Genomic DNA, 19,292 nt, shown 5'->3' with positions numbered 1-19,292 from the left:
CATTTAACCTACTCAAATCCCTCTGCAGACTTCCGGTATCCTCTGCACTTTTTGCTTTACCACTCATCTTAGTGTCGTCTGCAAACTTGGACACATTGCCCTTGGTCCCCAACTCCAAATCATCTATGTAAATTGTGAACAATTGTGGGCCCAACACTGATCCCTGAGGGACACCACTAGCAACTGATTGCCAACCAGAGAAACACCCATTAATCCTCACTCTTTGCTTTCTATTCATTAACCAATCCTCTATCCATGCTGCTACTTTCCCCTTAATGCCATGCATCTTTATCTTATGCAGTAACCTTTTTGTGGCACCTTGTCAAAAGCTTTCTGTAAATCCAGATATACCACATCCATTGGCTCTACCGCACTGTTGAGGACTTGTGGGGGGAAACCGGAGCACCCGGAGGAAACCTCCGCAGACACGGGGAGAACATGCAGACTCTGCACAGACAGTGACCCAAGCCGGGAATCGAACCTGGGACCCTGGCACTGTGAAACAACTGTGCTAACCACTGTGCTACCGTGCTGCCCACAGTAGAAGAGTGAGGGGTGACTTTATTGAAGTTTATAAGATTCTGAATTGCCTTGACAACATGGACGTGGAAAGGGTATTTTCTTTTGTGAGTGAATGCAGAACGAGAATTAGACGTCGTCCTTCTAGAACAGGAGGGAGCAGAAATGTTTCCTTTCTGCCTCAGGAGGCTATGCAGGCGGAGTCATTGAATGTTTTGAAGGCAGAGTTAGATAGATTCTTGTTGGGCAAGGGAATGAAAAGTTGTCAATGGTAGATGGGAATGGGTAACTTAACACAAACAGATCAGGGGAGTATGATTGGAGAGTTGAATGGCCCCCATCCGGTCCTATTCCAGATGTTTGAATTCTGTCTCCTGCTTCCTGAATCCAACTCCACGAATAAAGTGAATTACATCCCACATTACTACCGTATTGCTCCGAATCCTGTCCCAGGAATATCAACACCAAGCCCCCAATGGGTTACCGGACACTGAATTACATCGAATGTTGCACAAACCTTCACTTCCTGAATCTGACATTAAAACCGATTGGAGTGAATTGCAAACAGTGATATTTTGAGAAAGTAATAAGCTTGACACACTCACAGTCGACTGTGAGCTGGAAGAAGCTGCTCGCTGAGCCGAGAGGATTGTGTACGAAGCAGGTGTAGGTCCCAGAATCGGTCAGCTGCGCCCCGTTAATGATCAGAGTCTTGTTATCATCGATCAACGTTAATCTCACATCATGGACGTCATTCCTTGTCACCAGCCACGAGGTAGACTCAATTTCTGTGGATGATGCACAGGTCAATGCGATAATGCTGTTTTCCCGGGTGGAATTACTGGATATTCTGGGGGCATCGGGAGCAGCTGAAGAGAGATGGAACAGATTGTTTTAATATTACTGAAAGAATAGGGAACTCACACATGACCCTTCGTCTGCATAGCCGGGATCTGAAGCAGTACAGTGGCACAGTGGTTAGCACAGTTGCTTCACCCTCTGTCCCCACTCGCTGTTTCCTATCCATTAGCCAATTCTCTCTCTGTGGCAAGAGACTACCTCCATGGGCTCTTAACGTATTTAACAATCACCTATGCAGAACCTTGTCAAAGGCCTTCTGCAAATCTAAATACGTCACATCCACTGGTTCTCCTTTGTCTAACTTCCTTGCTACCTCCTCAAAGAACTCGAACAGATTTGTCAGACAACTCATTATTCTCCAAGATTTAGCTTTTAATAATAAAGTTTCTTGTCACAAGTAGGCTGACATTAACACTGCAACGAAGTTACTGTGAAAAGCCCCTCGTCGCCACATTCCGGCGCCTGTTTGGGTACACGGAGGGAGAATTCAGAATGTCCAATCCACCTAACCCGCACATCTTTGGACTGTGGGAGGAAACCGGAGCACCCGGAGGAAACCCACGCAGGCACGGGGAGGACGTGCAGACTCCGCACAGACAGTGACCCAAGCCGGGAATCGAACCCGGGACCCTGGCGCTGTGAAGCAGCAGTGCTAACCACTGTGCCACCGTGCCACCCCAGAGTCAGGGAACTGGTAGATGTGGTTTATTTAGACTTTCTGAAGGCTTTCAACAATGTGTCACACCTCAGATTAATATGTAAAGTTACAGTGCAAGGGAATACGAGTAGTGCCTTGAGATGGATAGACGGCCGGTTAGCAGACAGGAAGCAGAAATTTGGAATAAATGGGTATTTTTCTGATTGGCAGGCAGTGACTAGTGGGGTACCGCAGGGATCTGTGCCTGGACCCCAACTGTTCACTTTATATATTAATGATTTGGACAAGGGAAATAAATGTATTAATTCCAAATCTGCGGATGATACAAAGTTGGGTGTGAGGGTGAGCTGTGAGGAGGATACAGAGATGCTTCAGTGGGATTTGGACAGGCTGAGTAAGTGGGCAGATGCACGGCAGATGCGGTATAATGTGGACAATATGAGGTCAGCCACTTCGGGAGCAAAAATAGGCAGATTATTATTTGGGAGTAAATTGGGAGAGGCGGATACTCAGCGAGACCTTGGTGTCCTCGTGCATCAGTCGCTGAAAGTAAGCGCGCAGGTACAACAGGCAGTAACGAAGGCGAATGGTATGTTGGCCTTCATAGCGAGAGGATTGGAGTATCGGAATAGAGATATTTTACTGCAATGGGACAGGGCATTGGTGAGGCCACACCTGGAGTATTGTGGGCAGTTTTGGTGTCCTTACCTGAGGAAGGATGTTCTTGCTGTGGAGGGAGTGCATAGGGTTTACCCGGCTGATCCCTGGGATGGCGGGACTGTCATATGAGGAGAGATTAAGTCGGTTAGGATTATATTATTTGGAGGTTGGAAGAGTGAGAGGGGATCTCATAGAAACTTGTAAAATTCTAACAGGATTGGACAGAGTAGATTCAGAAAGAATGTTCCCGATGGTGGGGGAGTCCAGAACTAGGGGTCACAGTTTGAGGATAAGGGGGAAACCTTTCAGGACTTGAGGAGAAATTTCTTCACCCAGAGAGCGGTGAATCTGTGGAATTCACTCCCACAGAAAGTAGTCGAGGCCAAAATGTTGTAATTTCAAGCAGGAATTAGATTTCGCTCTTGGGGCTAAAGGGATGAAGGGATATGGGGAGAGGGGGATCAGGGTGTTGAACGTGATGATCAGCCATGATCATAATGAATGATGGAGCAGGCTCGAAGGGCCGAATGGCCTCCTCCTGTTTCTATTTCCTATGTATGTTTCTGTGTAAAACATCAGAACTCCAGAGGTGAGGTGAGAGTGACTGCCCTCGACATCAAGGCAGCATTTGACCGAGTGTGACATCAAGGAGCCCGAGCTAAACTGGAGCCAATGGGAATCGGGGAAAACTCTCCGCTGGTTGGAGTCGTACCTGGCACAAAGGAAGGTGGTTGTGGTGGTTGGAGGTCAATCATCTCAGCTCCAGGACATCACTGCAGGAGTTCCTCAGGGTCGTGTCCTAGGCCCCAACCATCTTCAGCTGCTCCATCAATGACCTTCCTTCCATCACAAGGTGAGAAGTGGGGGTGTTTGCGGGTGACTGCACAATGGTCAGCACCATTCGCCACTCCTCAGAATATGAAGCCGTCCGTGTCCAGATGCAGCAAGGGGACAATATCCAGGCTCGGGGCTGACAAGTGACAAGTTACATTCACACCACACAAGCCCCGGGCAATTGTTACGTTCTAGCGCGTTGCAATGATTGAGTCAGTGCACTAAAGAACGTCTAGGTTGTGACTAGTTAAGATTTATTAAATTACATTAACCTGGGTAGAAAACAATACTAATACTACTAACAAACTGTAAACTGTTAACAGCTAGAATTCGAGAGCGAATACTAAGCATGACTATCCATGATGACTGCTCACTCAAACCCCCAGGTTGCAGTGTCACATGGTGTAGTTCTACTGCCACCTGCTGGTTGGAGGTCTAACGTATTAACATACAGAATTGCTCGTGCATATCATTACAGAGTGACCATCTCCGACACGAGAGATTCAAAGAATCAGATCTTGCCATTCAATGGCATTTCCATCGATGAGTCCCCCACTATCAACATCCTGGGCATTACAATTGAGCAGAAACTGTACTGGACTAGCCATATTAATACTCTGGCTAGAAACGCAGGTCAACTCACCTCCTGACTCCCCAAAACCTGTCCATTATCGACAAGACACAAGTCAGGAGTGTGATGGGAAATTCTCCACTTGCCTGGATGAGCTCAGCTCCAACACTCGAGAAGCTCCACACCATCCCGGACAAAGCAGCCCCGCTTGATTGGCGTCCCTTCCACAAACATTCCCTCCCTCCCCCTCCGATGGACAGTGCCAGCCGTGTGCACCATCGACAAGATTCACTGTGGGAACTCACCGAGGTTCCTCAGGCAGCACCTTCCAGACCCACGGCCACCACCATCTAGAAGGACAAGAGCAGCAGATACCTGGGATCACCCCCACCTGGAGGTTCCCCTCCAAGTCACTCCCCATCCCGACTGGGAAAGATATCGGCCGTTCCTTCAGTGTCGCCGGGTCCAAATCCTGGAGCCACTCTCTAACAGCACGGTGGGTGCACCTACACCACATGGGCTGCAGCGGTTCAGGAAGGCAGCTCACCCCACAGTCTCGGGGGCAATTAGGGATGGGTAATAAATGCTGACCCAGCCAGCGAAGGCCACAATGGTAAAAATGAATTTTAAAAACAATAACATGCTTATTTATATAACATCATTCATGTAATAAAACATCATAAAGACATAAAACAAAAGGTGACTCAGTCACATTTGGAGAAATTGGATGAGCAAAAGCTTGATGAAAGTGGAAGGTTGTAAGGAGTGTCTTCAAGCGGGAAGGTAGATAGAGACATGGTGAGGTGTCAGAAACAACTCCCGAGGTTACAGTCTGGCCCCACGGCAGCACAGCACCCAATGGGGCAGCAATTTACATCAGGGGTGGTCAAAAGATGCTCAAGTGTTTATGAAGATAGGTCAAGGCCCCCTCTCAGTCCGGATTATACCCCTGAGTGTCGCAAACTACCTCAGCACAGGAGAGATAAAGGGAGGAAGATCTTACTCATTTTATTCAACAGATACAACAGACAGTTTTACTGTGCTTACTGAACACGGTGAGTATCACATGAGCTAGGATGCCTTTGCGAATACGGTCAATTAATTTGTAGCTCCCGGAGTCTGTCTTCAATACATTAAGTAGCACCATGGTCTTATTATGGGAATAAAAGTTAAATCGTTTCTTGTAGGAAGGGCTGACTTTACCATGGGCTCTATCCCCATCCCAATAGAAATGCACTATTTCGGTAATTTGATGGTTAACCTGGTACCAAGACGACATTGCATAGCTGGCAGCAGTCTTTGATACCGGGAAGTGAATCCTTTTTCCCTCAACAGTGTTTATCCTGAGTGGAACTGAAATAGAAGGAGAATACATTATATAGAAGCATTGCAGACACAACAGCAGACAGGATTACTGGGCCAGAGTCATTACTGAACGGCAATACACAGTGAATATGTCTCAGGAATTGAGGCAGGCATGGATCATTACCATGTCTACATCACTATTTACATCAGATCAAGGCGTTCCAAACTGGTTCTGCGGAACCCTCAGCTTCCCCTTTCTCTAAATTGCTCATTAGCACCTCAAAGAATTTGAATAAATTGCTCAGGCATCATTCCCTGTTCCCGACACGATGCTAACTCAGCTTGTTTATGTGTTTCTAAATGCTCTGCTAATCCATCCTTTCTAACAAACTCTTTTTCCAAATGTTCAGCTGACTGCTCTCTCGGTACTTGTTTTTTGTCTCGTGCCTTGTTTGAAGAAGGCTGTTACGTTGGTAGTTTTCCAATTCTCTGGGACTTTTCCAGCATTTAAGGGTTTGAGAAGGCTGATTCCCAGGGCATCCACTATCTCTGTAGCTACTTCCTTTAATATCCTAGGATGACACCCATCCGGTCCAGGGCCCACTGGCCTTTAGCCCCATTAGTTTCCCAAGTACTTCCCCTCCAGTATTAGTTATTTATTTGTTTTCTCCACCTCCGCCCTGGATGGTCCTGCCGGCGTACTGAAGCAGAAATGTGGTGCGGCGGGGCAGAGAATCCAGCTTTCGATTCCAGCACCATTTGACTGACATCAGTCATGCCTCAGATTGATGGATTTGGCTGGCGGCCAATCAGCTGCCTCAAAATGGTGGGCTTTGCCATTACCCAGTGCTTATTGATTCTGGCTTCTCTGAAATATTCTTCAAAGCCATGAGGTTCCATTTTTGATTGATATTGATTGATATTTATGTCACATGTACCGAAGAACAGTGAAAAGTATTTTTCTGCGGCCGAGGGAACGTACACAGTCGACAAAAATAATCGACAGCGTACATTGACAAAGGGTACATCGATAACAGTGATTGGTTACAGTGCGGAACAAGGGGCCAAACAAGAGCAGCATAGGGCATCGTGAAGAGTGTTCTTACAGGGAACAGATCAGTCCGAGGGGGAGTCGTTGAGGAGTCTGGTAGCTGTGGGGAAGAAGCTGTTCCTATGTCTGGATGTGCGGGTCTTCAGATTTCTGTACCTTCTGCCTGATGGGAGGGTCTGGAAGAAGGCAATGCCTGGGTGGGAGGGGTCTCTGACAATGCTGTCTGCCTTCCTGAGGCAGCGGGAGGTGTAGACAGAATCAATGTGAGGGTGGCAAGCTTGTGTGGTGCGTTGGGCTGAGTTCACCACACTCTGCAGCTTCTTGCGATGTTGGACCGAGCAGTTGCCATACCAGGCTGTGATGCAGCCGGATAGGATGCTCTCGATCGCACATCTATAGAGGTTTGAGAGAGTCGATGCAGATTTTTAGTTTCAGTTTCAATTTTGGCAGCGGAAGCGAAGGATCGAGCTGAACTCTCTCCTGAAACATGCAGGCTGAGCCTCTGGGGGAAAAGATCTGGACAACTCCTTCTCTTCAATAATCCTGTGGATCATTGATACCTGAAAACAGGGCATCCCACCAACTGAGAGAAACATCTGAATAAACAAGCCCTCTGTCACAGCAGGAACCGTCTCGAATGTGGCAACATTCGAGACGTAAACGTCACTCGTACTGGGGAGAAAACGTACTGAAGCAATGACTTTCCTTCTTAAGCTTTGCCTTAATCCTTATTATTTTCACCCCTTTCCACTCGCCTCTTTCTGTCTTGGAACAAAGAACAAACCGCAAAGAAATGTACAGCACAGGAACAGGCCCTTCGGCCCTCCAAGCCCGTGCCGACCATGCTGCCCGACTAAACTACAATCTTCTACACTTCCTGGGTCCGTATCCTTCTATTCCCATCCTATTCATGTATTTGTCAAGATGCCCCTTAAACGTCACTATCGTCCCTGCTTCCACCACCTCCTCCGGCAGCGAGTTCCAGGCACCCACTACCCTCTGCGTAAAAAACTTGCCTCGTACATCTACTCTAAACCTTGCCCCTCGCACCTTAAACCTATGACCCCTAGTAATTGACCCCTCTACCCTGGGAAAAAGTCTCTGACTATCCACTCTGTCCATGCCCCTCATAATTTTGTATACCTCTATCAGGTCGCCCCTCAACCTCCGTCGTTCCAGTGAGAACAAACCGAGTTTATTCAACCGCTCCTCATAACTAATGCCCTCCATACCAGGCAACATTCTGGTAAATCTCTTCTGCACCCTCTCTAAAGCCTCCACATCCTTCTGGTAGTGTGGCGACCAGAATTGAACACTATACTCCAAGTGTGGCCTAACTAAGGTTCTACACAGCTGCAACATGACTTGCCAATTCTTATACTCAATGCCCCGGCCAATGAAGGCAAGCATGCCGTATGCCTTCTTGACTACCTTCTCCACCTGTGTTGCCCCTTTCAGTGACCTGTGGACCTGTACACCTAGATCTCTCTGGCTTTCAATACTCTTGAGGGTTCTACCATTCACTGTATATTCCCTACCTGCATTAGACCTTCCAAAATGCATTACCTCACGTTTGTCCGGATTAAACTCCATCTGCCATCTCTCTGCCCAAGTCTCCAAACAATCTAAATCCTGCTGTATCCTCTGACAGTCCTCATCGCTATCCGCAATTCCACCAACCTTTGTGTCGTCCGCAAACTTACTAATCAGACCAGTTACATTTTCCTCCAAATAATTCATACACACTACGAACAGCAAAGGTCCCAGCACTGATCCCTGCAGAACAATTTGCACTGAGTGTTGAATTTGGTGCATTTGAGTGCGATAGTGAGAGTTTGATGACTGAGGGAGTTAGGTGAGGAGGGAGTAAGGTGCTCCTTTCATTTTGTTTCCTACATTTCCGCAAAGAGCGAGGAGGGAGCCAGGAGTTTACAGAGAGTGCAGCTGACTGGGAGCAGAGTCGGAGGGCGAAGTTCCAGTTGGTCCACAGGGCAGCTATATTCTGTAAGGTAAGAGGGGATGGAGGCTAGGCCAGTTGCATGCTCCTCCTGTAGGATGTGGGTGGTGAGGGATACCACCGGTGTCCCCGCTGACTATACCTGCGGGAAGTGCACCCAACTTCAGCTCCTCAAAGACCGTGTTAGGGAACTGGAGCTGAAGCTGGATGAACTTCGGATCATCCGGGAGGCAGAGGGGGTGATTGAGAAGAGTTACAGGGAGGTAACCACACCCAAGGTACAGGACAAGAGTAGCTGGGTTACAGTCAGGGGGAAAAAAACAAACAGGCAGACAGTGCAGGGATCCCTCGTGGCCGTTCCCCTTCAAAACAAGTATACCGTTTTGGATGCTGTTGGGGGGGATGACCTACCGGGGGAAGGCCCTAGCGGCCAGTTCTCTGGCACGGAGTCTGGCTCTGGGGCTCAGAAGGGAAGGGGGGAGAATAGAAAAGCAATAGTTGTAGGAGATTCAATGGTTAGGGGAATAGATAGGAGATTCTGTGGTCGCGAGCGAGACTCCCGGAAGGTATGTTGCCTCCCGGGTGCCAGGGCCAGGGATGTCTCGGATCGTGTCTTCAGGATCCTGAAGGGGGAGGGGGAGCAGCCAGAAGTCGTGGTGCACATTGGTACCAACGACATAGGTAGGAAAAGGCGTGTGGAGGTAATAAACGAGTTTAGGGAGTTAGGCTGGAAGTTAAAAGCCAGGACAGACAGAGTTGTCATCTCTGGTTTGTTGCCGGTGCCACGTGATAGCGAGGCTAGGAATAGGGAGAGAGTGCAGCTGAACACGTGGCTGCAGGAATGGTGTAGGATGGAGGGCTTCAGGTATTTGGATAATTGGAGCGCATTCTGGGGAAGGTGGGACCTGTACAAGCAGGACGGGTTGCATCTGAACCAGAGGGGCACCAATATCCTGGGAGGGAGGTTTGCTAGTACTCTTCGGGAGGGTTTAAACTAATCTGGCAGGGGAATGGGAACCGGATTTGTAGTCCAGCAACTAAGGTAGCCGATATTCAGGACGAGTACTTTTCTTCTGTATTTACAAATGAGAGGGGCCATATTGTTGGAGAGGACAGTGTGAAACAGACTGGTAAGCTTGAGGAAATACTTAATAGAACATAGAACGATACAGCGCAGTACAGGCCCTTCGGCCCACGATGTTGCACCGAAACAAAAGCCATCTAACCTACACTATGCCATTATCATCCATATGCTTATCCAATAAACTTTTAAATGCCCTCAATGTTGGCGAGTTCACTACTGTAGCAGGTAGGGCATTCCACGGCCTCACTACTCTTTGCGTAAAGAACCTACCTCTGACCTCTGTCCTATATCTATTACCCCTCAGTTTAAAGCTATGTCCCCTCGTGCCAGCCATTTCCATCCGCGGGAGAAGGCTCTCACTGTCCACCCTATCTAACCCCCTGATCATTTTGTATGCCTCTATTAAGTCTCCTCTTAACCTTCTTCTCTCCAACGAAAACAACCTCAAGTCCATCAGCCTTTCCTCATAAGATTTTCCCTCCATACCAGGCAACATCCTGGTAAATCTCCTCTGCACCCGCTCCAAAGCCTCCACGTCCTTCCTATAATGCGGTGACCAGAACTGTACGCAATACTCCAAATGCGGCCGTACCAGAGTTCTGTACAGCTGCAACATGACCTCCTGACTCCGGAACTCAATCCCTCTACCAATAAAGGCCAACACTCCATAGGCTTTCTTCACAACCCTATCAACCTGGGTGGCAACTTTCAGGGATCTATGTACATGGACACCTAGATCCCTCTGCTCATCCACACTTCCAAGGACTTTACCATTAGCCAAATATTCCGCATTCCTGTTATTCCTTCCAAAGTGAATCACCTCACACTTCTCTACATTAAACTCCATTTGCCACCTCTCAGCCCAGCTCTGCAGCTTATCTATATCCCTCTGTAACCTGCTACATCCTTCCACACTATCGACAACACCACCAACTTTAGTATCGTCTGCAAATTTACTCACCCACCCTTCTGCGCCTTCCTCTAGGTCATTGATAAAAATGACAAACAGCAACGGCCCCAGAACAGATCCTTGTGGTACTCCACTTGTAACTGAACTCTATTCTGAACATTTCCCATCAACCACCACCCTCTGTCTTCTTTCAGCTAGCCAATTTCTGATCCACATCTCTAAATCACCCTCAATCCCCAGCCTCCGTATTTTCTGCAATAGCCTACCGTGGGGAACCTTATCAAACGCTTTGCTGAAATCCATATACACCACATCAACTGCTCGACTCTCGTCTACCTGTTCAGTCACCTTCTCAAAGAACTCGATAAGGTTTGTGAGGCATGACCTACACTTCACAAAGCCATGCTGACTATCCCTGATCATATTATTCCTATCTAGATGATTATAAATCTTGTCTCTTATAATCCCCTCCAAGACTTTACCCACTACAGACGTGAGGCTCACCGGTCTATAGTTGCCGGGGTTGTCTCTGCTCCCCTTTTTGAACAAAGGGACCACATTTGCTATCCTCCAGTCCTCTGGCACTATTCCTGTAGCCAATGATGACATAAAAATCAAAGCCAAAGGTCCAGCAATCTCTTCCTTGGCCTCCCAGAGATTCCTAGGATAAATCCCATCAGGTCCCGGGGATTTATCTATTTTCAGCCTGTCCAGAATTGCCAACACCTCTTCCCTACGTACCTCAATGCCATCTATTCTATTAGCCTGGGTCTCAGCATTCTCCTCCACAACATTATCTTTTTCCTGAGTGAATACTGACGAAAAATATTCATTTAGTATCTCGCCTATCTCTTCAGGCTCCACACACAATTTCCCATCCCTGTCCTTGACTGGTCCTACTCTTTCCCTAGTCATTCGCTTATTCCTGACATACCTATAGAAAGCTTTTGGGTTTTCCTTGATCCTTCCTGCCAAATACTTCTCATGTCCCCTCCTTGCTCGTCTTAGCCCTCTCTTTAGATCCTTCCTCGCTACCTTGTAACTATCCATCGCCCCAACTGAAACTTCACACCTCATCTTCACATAGGCCTCCTTCTTCCTCTTAACAAGAGTTTCCACTTCTTTGGTAAACCACGGTTCCCTCGCTCGACGCCTTCCTCCCTGCCTGACCGGTACATACTTATCAAGAACACGCAGTAGCTGATCCTTGAACAAGCTCCACTTATCCAGTGTGCCCAACACTTGCAGCCTACTTCGCCAACCTATCCCCCCCAAGTCACGTCTAATGGCATCATAATTGCCCTTCCCCCAGCTATAACTCTTGCCCTGCGGTGTATACTTATCCCTTTCCATCATTAATGTAAACGTCACCGAATTGTGGTCACTGTCCCCAAAGTGCTCTCCTACCTCCAAATCCAACACCTGGCCTGGTTCATTACCCAAAACCAAATCCAACGTGGCCTCGCCTCTTGTTGGCCTGTCAACATATTGTGTCAGGAAACCCTCCTGCACACACTGTACAAAAAACGACCCATCTAATGTACTCGAACTATATCTTTTCCAGTCAATATTTGGAAAGTTAAAGTCTCCCATAATAACTACCCTGTTACTTTCGCTCTTATCCAGGATCATCCTCGACATCCTTTCCTCTACATCCCTAGAACTATTTGGAGGCCTATAGAAGACTCCCAACAGGGTGACCTCTCCTTTCATGTTTCTAACCTCAGCCCATACTACCTCGGAAGAAGAGTCCCCATCTAGCATCCTCTCCGCCACCGTAATACTGCTCTTGACTAGCAGCGCCACACCTCCCCCTCTTTTGCCTCCTTCTCTGAGCTTACTAAAACACCTAAACCTCGGAACCTGCAACATCCATTCCTGTCCCTGCTCTATCCATGTCTCCGAAATGGCCACAACATCGAAGTCCCAGGTACCAACCCATGCTGCCAGTTCCCCTACCTTATTTCGTATACTCCTGGCATTGAAGTAGACACACTTCAAACCACCTACCTGAACACTGGCCCCCTCCTGCGACGTCAAATCTGTGCTCCTGACCTCTATACTCTCATTCTCCCTTACCCTAAAACTACAATCCAGGTTCCCATGCCCCTGCTGCATTAGTTTAAACCCCCCCAAAGAGCACTAATAAATCTCCCCCCCAGGATATTTGTGCCCCTCAGGTTCAGATGTAGACCATCCTGTCTGTAGAGGTCCCACCTTCCCCAGAAAGAGCCCCAGTTATCCAGAAATCTGAATCCCTCCCGCCTGCACCATCCCTGTAGCCACGTGTTTAAATGCTCTCTCTCCATATTCCTCATCTCACTATCACGTGGCACGGGCAACAACCCAGAGATTACAACTCTGTTCGTTCTAGTTCTGAGCTTCCATCCTAGCTCCCTGAAAGCCTGCCTGACATCCTTGTCCCCTTTCCTACCTATGTCGTTGGTGCCAATGTGGACCACGACTTGGGGCTGCTCCCCCTCCCCCTAAGGACCCGGAAAACACGATCCGAGACATCACGTACCCTTGCAGCTGGGAGGCAACATACCAAACGTGAGTCTCTCACGCTCCCACAAAATCTCCTATCTGTGCCCCTGACTATAGAGTCCCCAATTACTAATGCTCTGCTCCTCTCCCCCCTTCCCTTCTGAGCAACAGGGACAGACTCCATGCCAGAGGCCCGTACCCCATGGCTTACCCCTGGTAAGTCGTCCCCCCCACAAGTATCCAAAGCGGTATGCTTGTTTCTCAGGGGAACGACCGCAGGGGATCCCTGCACTGACTGCTTTTTCCCAGTCCCTCTTACAGTTACCCATCTATCTCCAATCTTTGGTGTAACTAATTCCCTGAAGCTGCTATCTATGACCCCCTCTGCCTCCCGAATGATTCGAAGTTCTTCCAATTCCAGCTCCAGTTCCCTAACTCGGTCTTGGAGGAGCTGGAGATGGCAGCACTTCCTGCAGGTAAAATCAGCAGGGACACTAACGGCATCCCTCACCTCAAACATCCTGCAGGAGGAACATTGCACTCCCTTCCCTGCCATCCCTCTAACTTTCTACCAAGATCTGGCTAACAAATAAATTAAATTTTTATAAAAAATAATAATAATATAATAAAAATATGGTACTTACCTCAGACCAATGGGTTTTATTATTAGGTTAGAGGAAGAGGAGGAGGGCGGGTGGGAGACACTACACGTGTAGTGTCTCGGGTTTCCTCTCCACCAGAATTTATTGGTGAGGGTCTTCCCAGAAGTCCGCGGGTCGACTTCCTGTTCCCGACTTAAACACTAAAATTTTAAAAAAAACATCAAAGAGGGACCGAAAACGGGACCAGGTAAGTGAAATTGACCGCTGAAATTGACTAGCCTGCTCCTGTGAAGGTCTCCCAGAAACGCACCGCTCCCACTGAAATCGACTGGCCTGCTCCTGCAAAGACAAGTGTTTTTAAAGGAGAGACTTACCTCCCAGAAATCACTTCCGCACTGCTCCCGCTGAAATTGACTAACCTGCTCCGCTCCCGCTGAAATCGACTGGCCTGGTCCTGCAAAGACTTGTTAGGAAGGAAGATGTGTTGGGCATTTTGAAAAACTTGAGGATAGACAAGTCCCCCGGGCCTGACGGGATATATCCAAGGATTCTATGGGAAGCAAGAGATGAAATTGCAGAGCCGTTGGCAATGATCTTTTCGTCCTCACTGTCAACAGGGGTGGTACCAGGGGATTGGAGAGTGGCGAATGACGTGCCCCTGTTCAAAAAAGGGACTAGGGATATCCCTGGGAATTACAGGCCAGTTAGTCTTACTTCGGTGGCAGGCAAAGTAATGGAAAGGGTACTGAAGGATAGGATTTCTGAGCATCTGGAAAGACACTGCTTGATTAGGGATAGTCAGCACAGATTTGTGAGGGGTAGGTCTTGCCTTACAAGTCTTATTGAATTCTTTGAGGAGGTGACCAAGCATGTGGATGAAGGTAAAGCAGTGGATGTAGTGTACATGGATTTTAGTAAGGCATTTGATAAGGTTCCCCATGGTAGGCTTCTGCAGAAAGTAAGGAGGCATGGGATAGTGGGAAATTTGGCCAGTTGGATAACGAACTGGCTAACCGATAGAAGTCAGAGAGTGGTGGTGGATGGCAAATATTCAGCCTGGATCCCAGTTACCAGTGGCGTACCGCAGGGATCAGTTCTGGGTCCTCTGCTGTTTGTGATTTTCATTAATGGATGAGGGAGTTGAAGGGTGGGTCAGTAAATTTGCAGACGATACGAAGATTGGTGGAGTTGTGAGGAGGGCTGTTGTCGGCGGCAAAGAGACATAGATAGGATGCAGAGCTGGGCTGAGAAGTGGCAGATGGAGTTTAACCCTGAAAAGTGTGAGGTTGTCCATTTTGGAAGGACAAATATGAATGCGGAATACAGGGTTAACGGTAGAGTTCTTGGCAATGTGGAGGAGCAGAGAGATCTTGGGGTCTATGTTCATACATCTTTGATAGTTGCCACTCAAGTGGATAGAGCTGTGAAGAAGGCCTATGGTGTGCTAGCGTTCATTAACAGAGGGATTGAATTTAAAAGCCGTGAGGTGATGTTGCAGCTGTACAAAACTTTGGTAAGGCCACATTTGGAGTACTGTGTACAGTTCTGGTCACCTCATTTTAGGAAGGATGTGGAAGCTTTGGAAAAGGTGCAAAGAAGATTTACCAGGATGTTGCCTGGAATGGAGAGTAGGTCTTATGAGGAAAGGTTGAGGGTGCTAGGCCTTTTCTCATTAGAGCGGAGAAGGATGAGGGGCGACTTGATAGAGGTTTATAAGATGACCAGGGGAATAGATAGAGTAGACAGTCAGAGACTTTTTCCCCGGGTGGAACAAACCATTACAAGGGGACATAAATTTAAGGTGAATGGTGGAAGATATAGGGGGATGTCAGAGGTAGGTTCTTTACCCAGAGAGTAGTGGGGGCATGGAATGCACTGCCTGTGGAAGTAGTTGAGTCGGAAACATTAGGGACCTTCAAGCAGCTATTGGATAGGTACATGGATTATGGTAAAATGATATAGTGTAGATTTATTTGTTCTTAAGGGCAGCACGGTAGCATTGTGGATAGCACAATTGCTTCACAGCTCCAGGGTCCCAGGTTCGATTCCGGCTTGGGTCATTGTCTGTGCGGAGTCTGCACATCCTCCCCGTGTCTGCGTGGGTTTCCTCCGGGTGCTCCGGTTTCCTCCCACAGTCCAAAGATGTGCAGGTTAGGTGGATTGGCCGTGATAAATTGCCCTTAGTGTCCAAAATTGCCCTTAGTGTTCGGTGAAGGTGTTGACTTTGGGTAGGGTGCTCTTTCCAAGAGCATTTGCAGACTTAATGGGCCGAATGGCCTCCTTCTGCAATGTAAATTCAATGATAATCTATGATTAATCTAGGACAAAGTTTCGGCACAACATCGTGGGCCGAAGGGCCTGTTGTGTGCTGTATTTTCTATGTTCTAACACCACTAGTTACAGCCCTCCAATCAGAAAAGCACCCTACTCTCTGCCTTCTATGACCGAGCCAGTTCTGTATCCATCTTGCCATCTCACCCCTGATCCCGTGTGACTTCACCTTTTGTACTAGTCTACCATGAGGGACCTTGTCAAAAACCTTACTGAAGTCCAGATAGACAACATCCACAGCCCTACCTGCACCAATCGTCTTTGTGACCTCCTCCAAAAACTCTATCAAGTTAGTGAGACACGATCTCCCCTTAACAAAACCGTGCTGCCTCTCGCTAATACATCCACTTACTTCCAAATGGGAGTAGATCCTGTCTCGAAGAATTCTCTCCAGTAATTTCCCTACCACTGACGTAAGGCTCACTGGCCTGTAGTTCCCTGGATTATCCTTGCTACCCTTCTTAAACAGAGGAACAACATTGGCTATTCTCCAGTCCTCCGGGACATCACCTGAAGACAGCGAGGATCCAAAGATTTCTGTCAAGGCCTCATCAATATCCTCTCCAGCCTCCTTCAGTATTCTGGGGTAGATCCCATCAGGCCCTGGGGACTTATCCAGCTTATCGCATCTGCCTGAACTGAATTAAAAGCCAGTTCCCAGGGTCAGTGGGCCATTAGGTTACCCCACTACAACCCTGTGTCTGTGGGGGGACACTCCAGGATGGATCTGAACTCCCTGCGCCAATCTCCTGTACAGAACTCCAAAACCCCAAAGCTCCCTCAACACCGTTCCCATCTAACACTCCCAGGACAGGAGCAACAAGGGGTCACAGCACATTGTTTCGAGATCGACAGTCACCTACCTTCATCCCTCGATAGAGGCAACTGGAACTGTCACCAAACCTCACAACTTGGTTTATATTCCAGGTGTTTTTAACCAAAGACCCTCCTCGAATAATACAGCAATAGCAGCCTTATATTCACAAAGATAAACGAGTTTTACCTAGTGACTGACTCAGGAGATTCTGTGTTGTGAGAAACACGAGGAAAAAATAAATCTTCATTTCACTCCAGACATCAGGAGAAGATGAAAGATCACATCATCAGTAATCTTGAGGAAGAGGGGGCGGGTGGAGGAGCGATATGCTGTCAGAGACGACACCTCAGAGTCCCAATCATTTTATTCTCTTATCAAAGTTCTGCTCGAGCTGACTCGCAACTGACCCATACCGAGAGAGCGAGAGCCTGCCGTAATCACCGGCACCTAGAGACAAAAATAATGTGGATCATTAACACACAGCTCAGAGACACACAATGTGGATCATTCACACACAGCTCAGAGACACACACAATGTGGATCATTCACACACAGCTCAGAGACACACAATGTGGATCATTCACACACAGCTCAGAGAGACACAATGTGGATCATTCACACACAGCTCAGAGACACAATGTGGATCATTCACACACAGCTCAGAGAGACACAATGTGGATCATTCACACACAGCTCTGAGACACAATGTGGATCATTCACACACAGCTCAGAGAGACACAATGTGGATCATTCACACACAGCTCAGAGAGACACACAATGTGGATCATTCACACACAGCTCAGAGACACACAATGTGGATCATTCACACACAGCTCAGAGACACAATGTGGATCATTCACACACAGCTCAGAGACACACAATGTGGATCATTCACACACAGCTCAGAGAGACACACAATGTGGATCATTCACACACAGCTCAGAGAGACACAATGTGGATCATCCACACACAGCTCAGAGAGACACAATGTGGATCATTCACACACAGCTCAGAGAGACACACAATGTGGATCATTCACACACAGCTCAGAGACACACAATGTGGATCATTCACACACAGCTCAGAGACACACAATGTGGATCATTCACACACAGCTCAGAGACACAATGTGGATCATTCACACACAGCTCAGAGAGACACAATGTGGATCATTCACACACAGCTCAGAGACACAATGTGGATCATTCACACACAGCTCAGAGACACACAATGTGGATCATTCACATACAGCTCAGAGAGACACACAATGTGGATCATTCACACACAGCTCAGAGACACACAATGTGGATCATTCACATACAGCTCAGAGACACACAATGTGGATCATTCACACACAGCTCAGAGAGACACACAATGTGGATCATTCACACACAGCTCAGAGACACAATGTGGATCATTCACACACAGCTCAGAGACACACAATGTGGATCATTCACACACAGCTCAGAGAGACACAATGTCGATCATTCACACACAGCTCAGAGACACAATGTGGATCATTAACACACAGCTCAGAGACACACAATGTGGATCATTCACACACAGCTCAGAGACACAATGTGGATCATTCACACACAGCTCAGAGACACAATGTGGATCACTCACACACAGCTCAGAGAGACACACAGTGTGGATCATTCACACACAGCTCAGAGAGACACACAATGTGGATCATTCACACACAGCTCAGAGAGACACAATGTGGATCATTCACAAACAGCTCAGAGACACACAATGTGGATCATTCACACACAGCTCAGAGACACACAATGTGGATCATTCACACACAGCTCAGAGAGACACACAATGTGGATCATTCACACACAGCTCAGAGACACACAATGTGGATCATTCACACACAGCTCAGAGACACAATGTGGATCATTCACACACAGCTCAGAGACACAATGTGGATCATTCACACACAGCTCAGAGAGACACAATGTGGATCATTCACACACAGCTCAGAGACACAATGTGGATCATTCACACACAGCTCAGAGAGACACAATGTGGATCATTCACACACAGCTCAGAGAGACACAATGTGGATCATTCACACACAGCTCAGAGAGACACACAATGTGGATCATTCACATACAGCTCAGAGACACACAATGTGGATCATTCACACACAGCTCAGAGAGACACACAATGTGGATCATTCACACACAGCTCAGAGAGACACAATGTGGATCATTCACACACAGCTCAGAGAGACACACAATGTGGATCATTCACACACAGCTCAGAGAGACACAATGTGGATCATTCACACACAGCTCAGAGAGACACACAATGTGGATCATTCACACACAGCTCAGAGAGACACACAATGTGGATCATTCACACACAGCTCAGAGACACACAATGTGGATCATTCACATACAGCTCAGAGACACACAATGTGGATCATTCACACACAGCTCAGAGAGACACACAATGTGGATCATTCACACACAGCTCAGAGAGACACAATGTGGATCATTCACACACAGCTCAGAGATACACAATGTGGATCATTCACACACAGCTCAGAGAGACACAATGTGGATCATTCACACACAGCTCAGCGAGACACAATGTGGATCATTCACACACAGCTCAGAGATACACAATGTGGA

General features: G+C 47.7%; 1 protein-coding gene across 1 annotated transcript; it reads right to left on the bottom strand.

Moving 5' to 3' along the window:
* Positions 1 to 1,038: 1,038 nt before the first annotated feature.
* LOC140389187 (cell adhesion molecule CEACAM7-like) lies at positions 1,039 to 17,090 on the bottom strand. Its single transcript, XM_072473349.1, has 3 exons — positions 16,834 to 17,090; positions 5,151 to 5,456; positions 1,039 to 1,388 (listed from the first exon to the last, which is right to left on the bottom strand). Exons 1-3 carry the CDS (start codon positions 16,892 to 16,894, stop codon positions 1,039 to 1,041), a joined length of 717 nt encoding a protein of 238 aa, XP_072329450.1. The 5' UTR covers positions 16,895 to 17,090.
* Between the last annotated feature and the right edge of the window lie 2,202 nt (positions 17,091 to 19,292).

The sequence above is a fragment of the Scyliorhinus torazame genome, chromosome 14, assembly GCF_047496885.1.
Source record: "Scyliorhinus torazame isolate Kashiwa2021f chromosome 14, sScyTor2.1, whole genome shotgun sequence".
Classification (NCBI taxonomy): Eukaryota; Metazoa; Chordata; class Chondrichthyes; order Carcharhiniformes; family Scyliorhinidae; genus Scyliorhinus; species Scyliorhinus torazame.
Note: the sequence above shows the minus strand (reverse complement) of the source record. Positions and strands in the feature narration are given on the sequence as shown.

Coding starts and splice junctions, on each gene's coding strand:
- LOC140389187 (XM_072473349.1), bottom strand. CDS start 16,894: ATGAAGATTTATTTTTTCCTCGTGTTTCTCACAACACAGAATCTCCTG. Junction 5,457..16,833: donor TCTCCTGAGTCAGTCACTAG/GTAAAACTCGTT, acceptor CTTCTATTTCAG/TTCCACTCAGGATAAACACT. Junction 1,389..5,150: donor TGTGATACTCACCGTGTTCA/GTAAGCACAGTA, acceptor ATCTCTCTTCAG/CTGCTCCCGATGCCCCCAGA.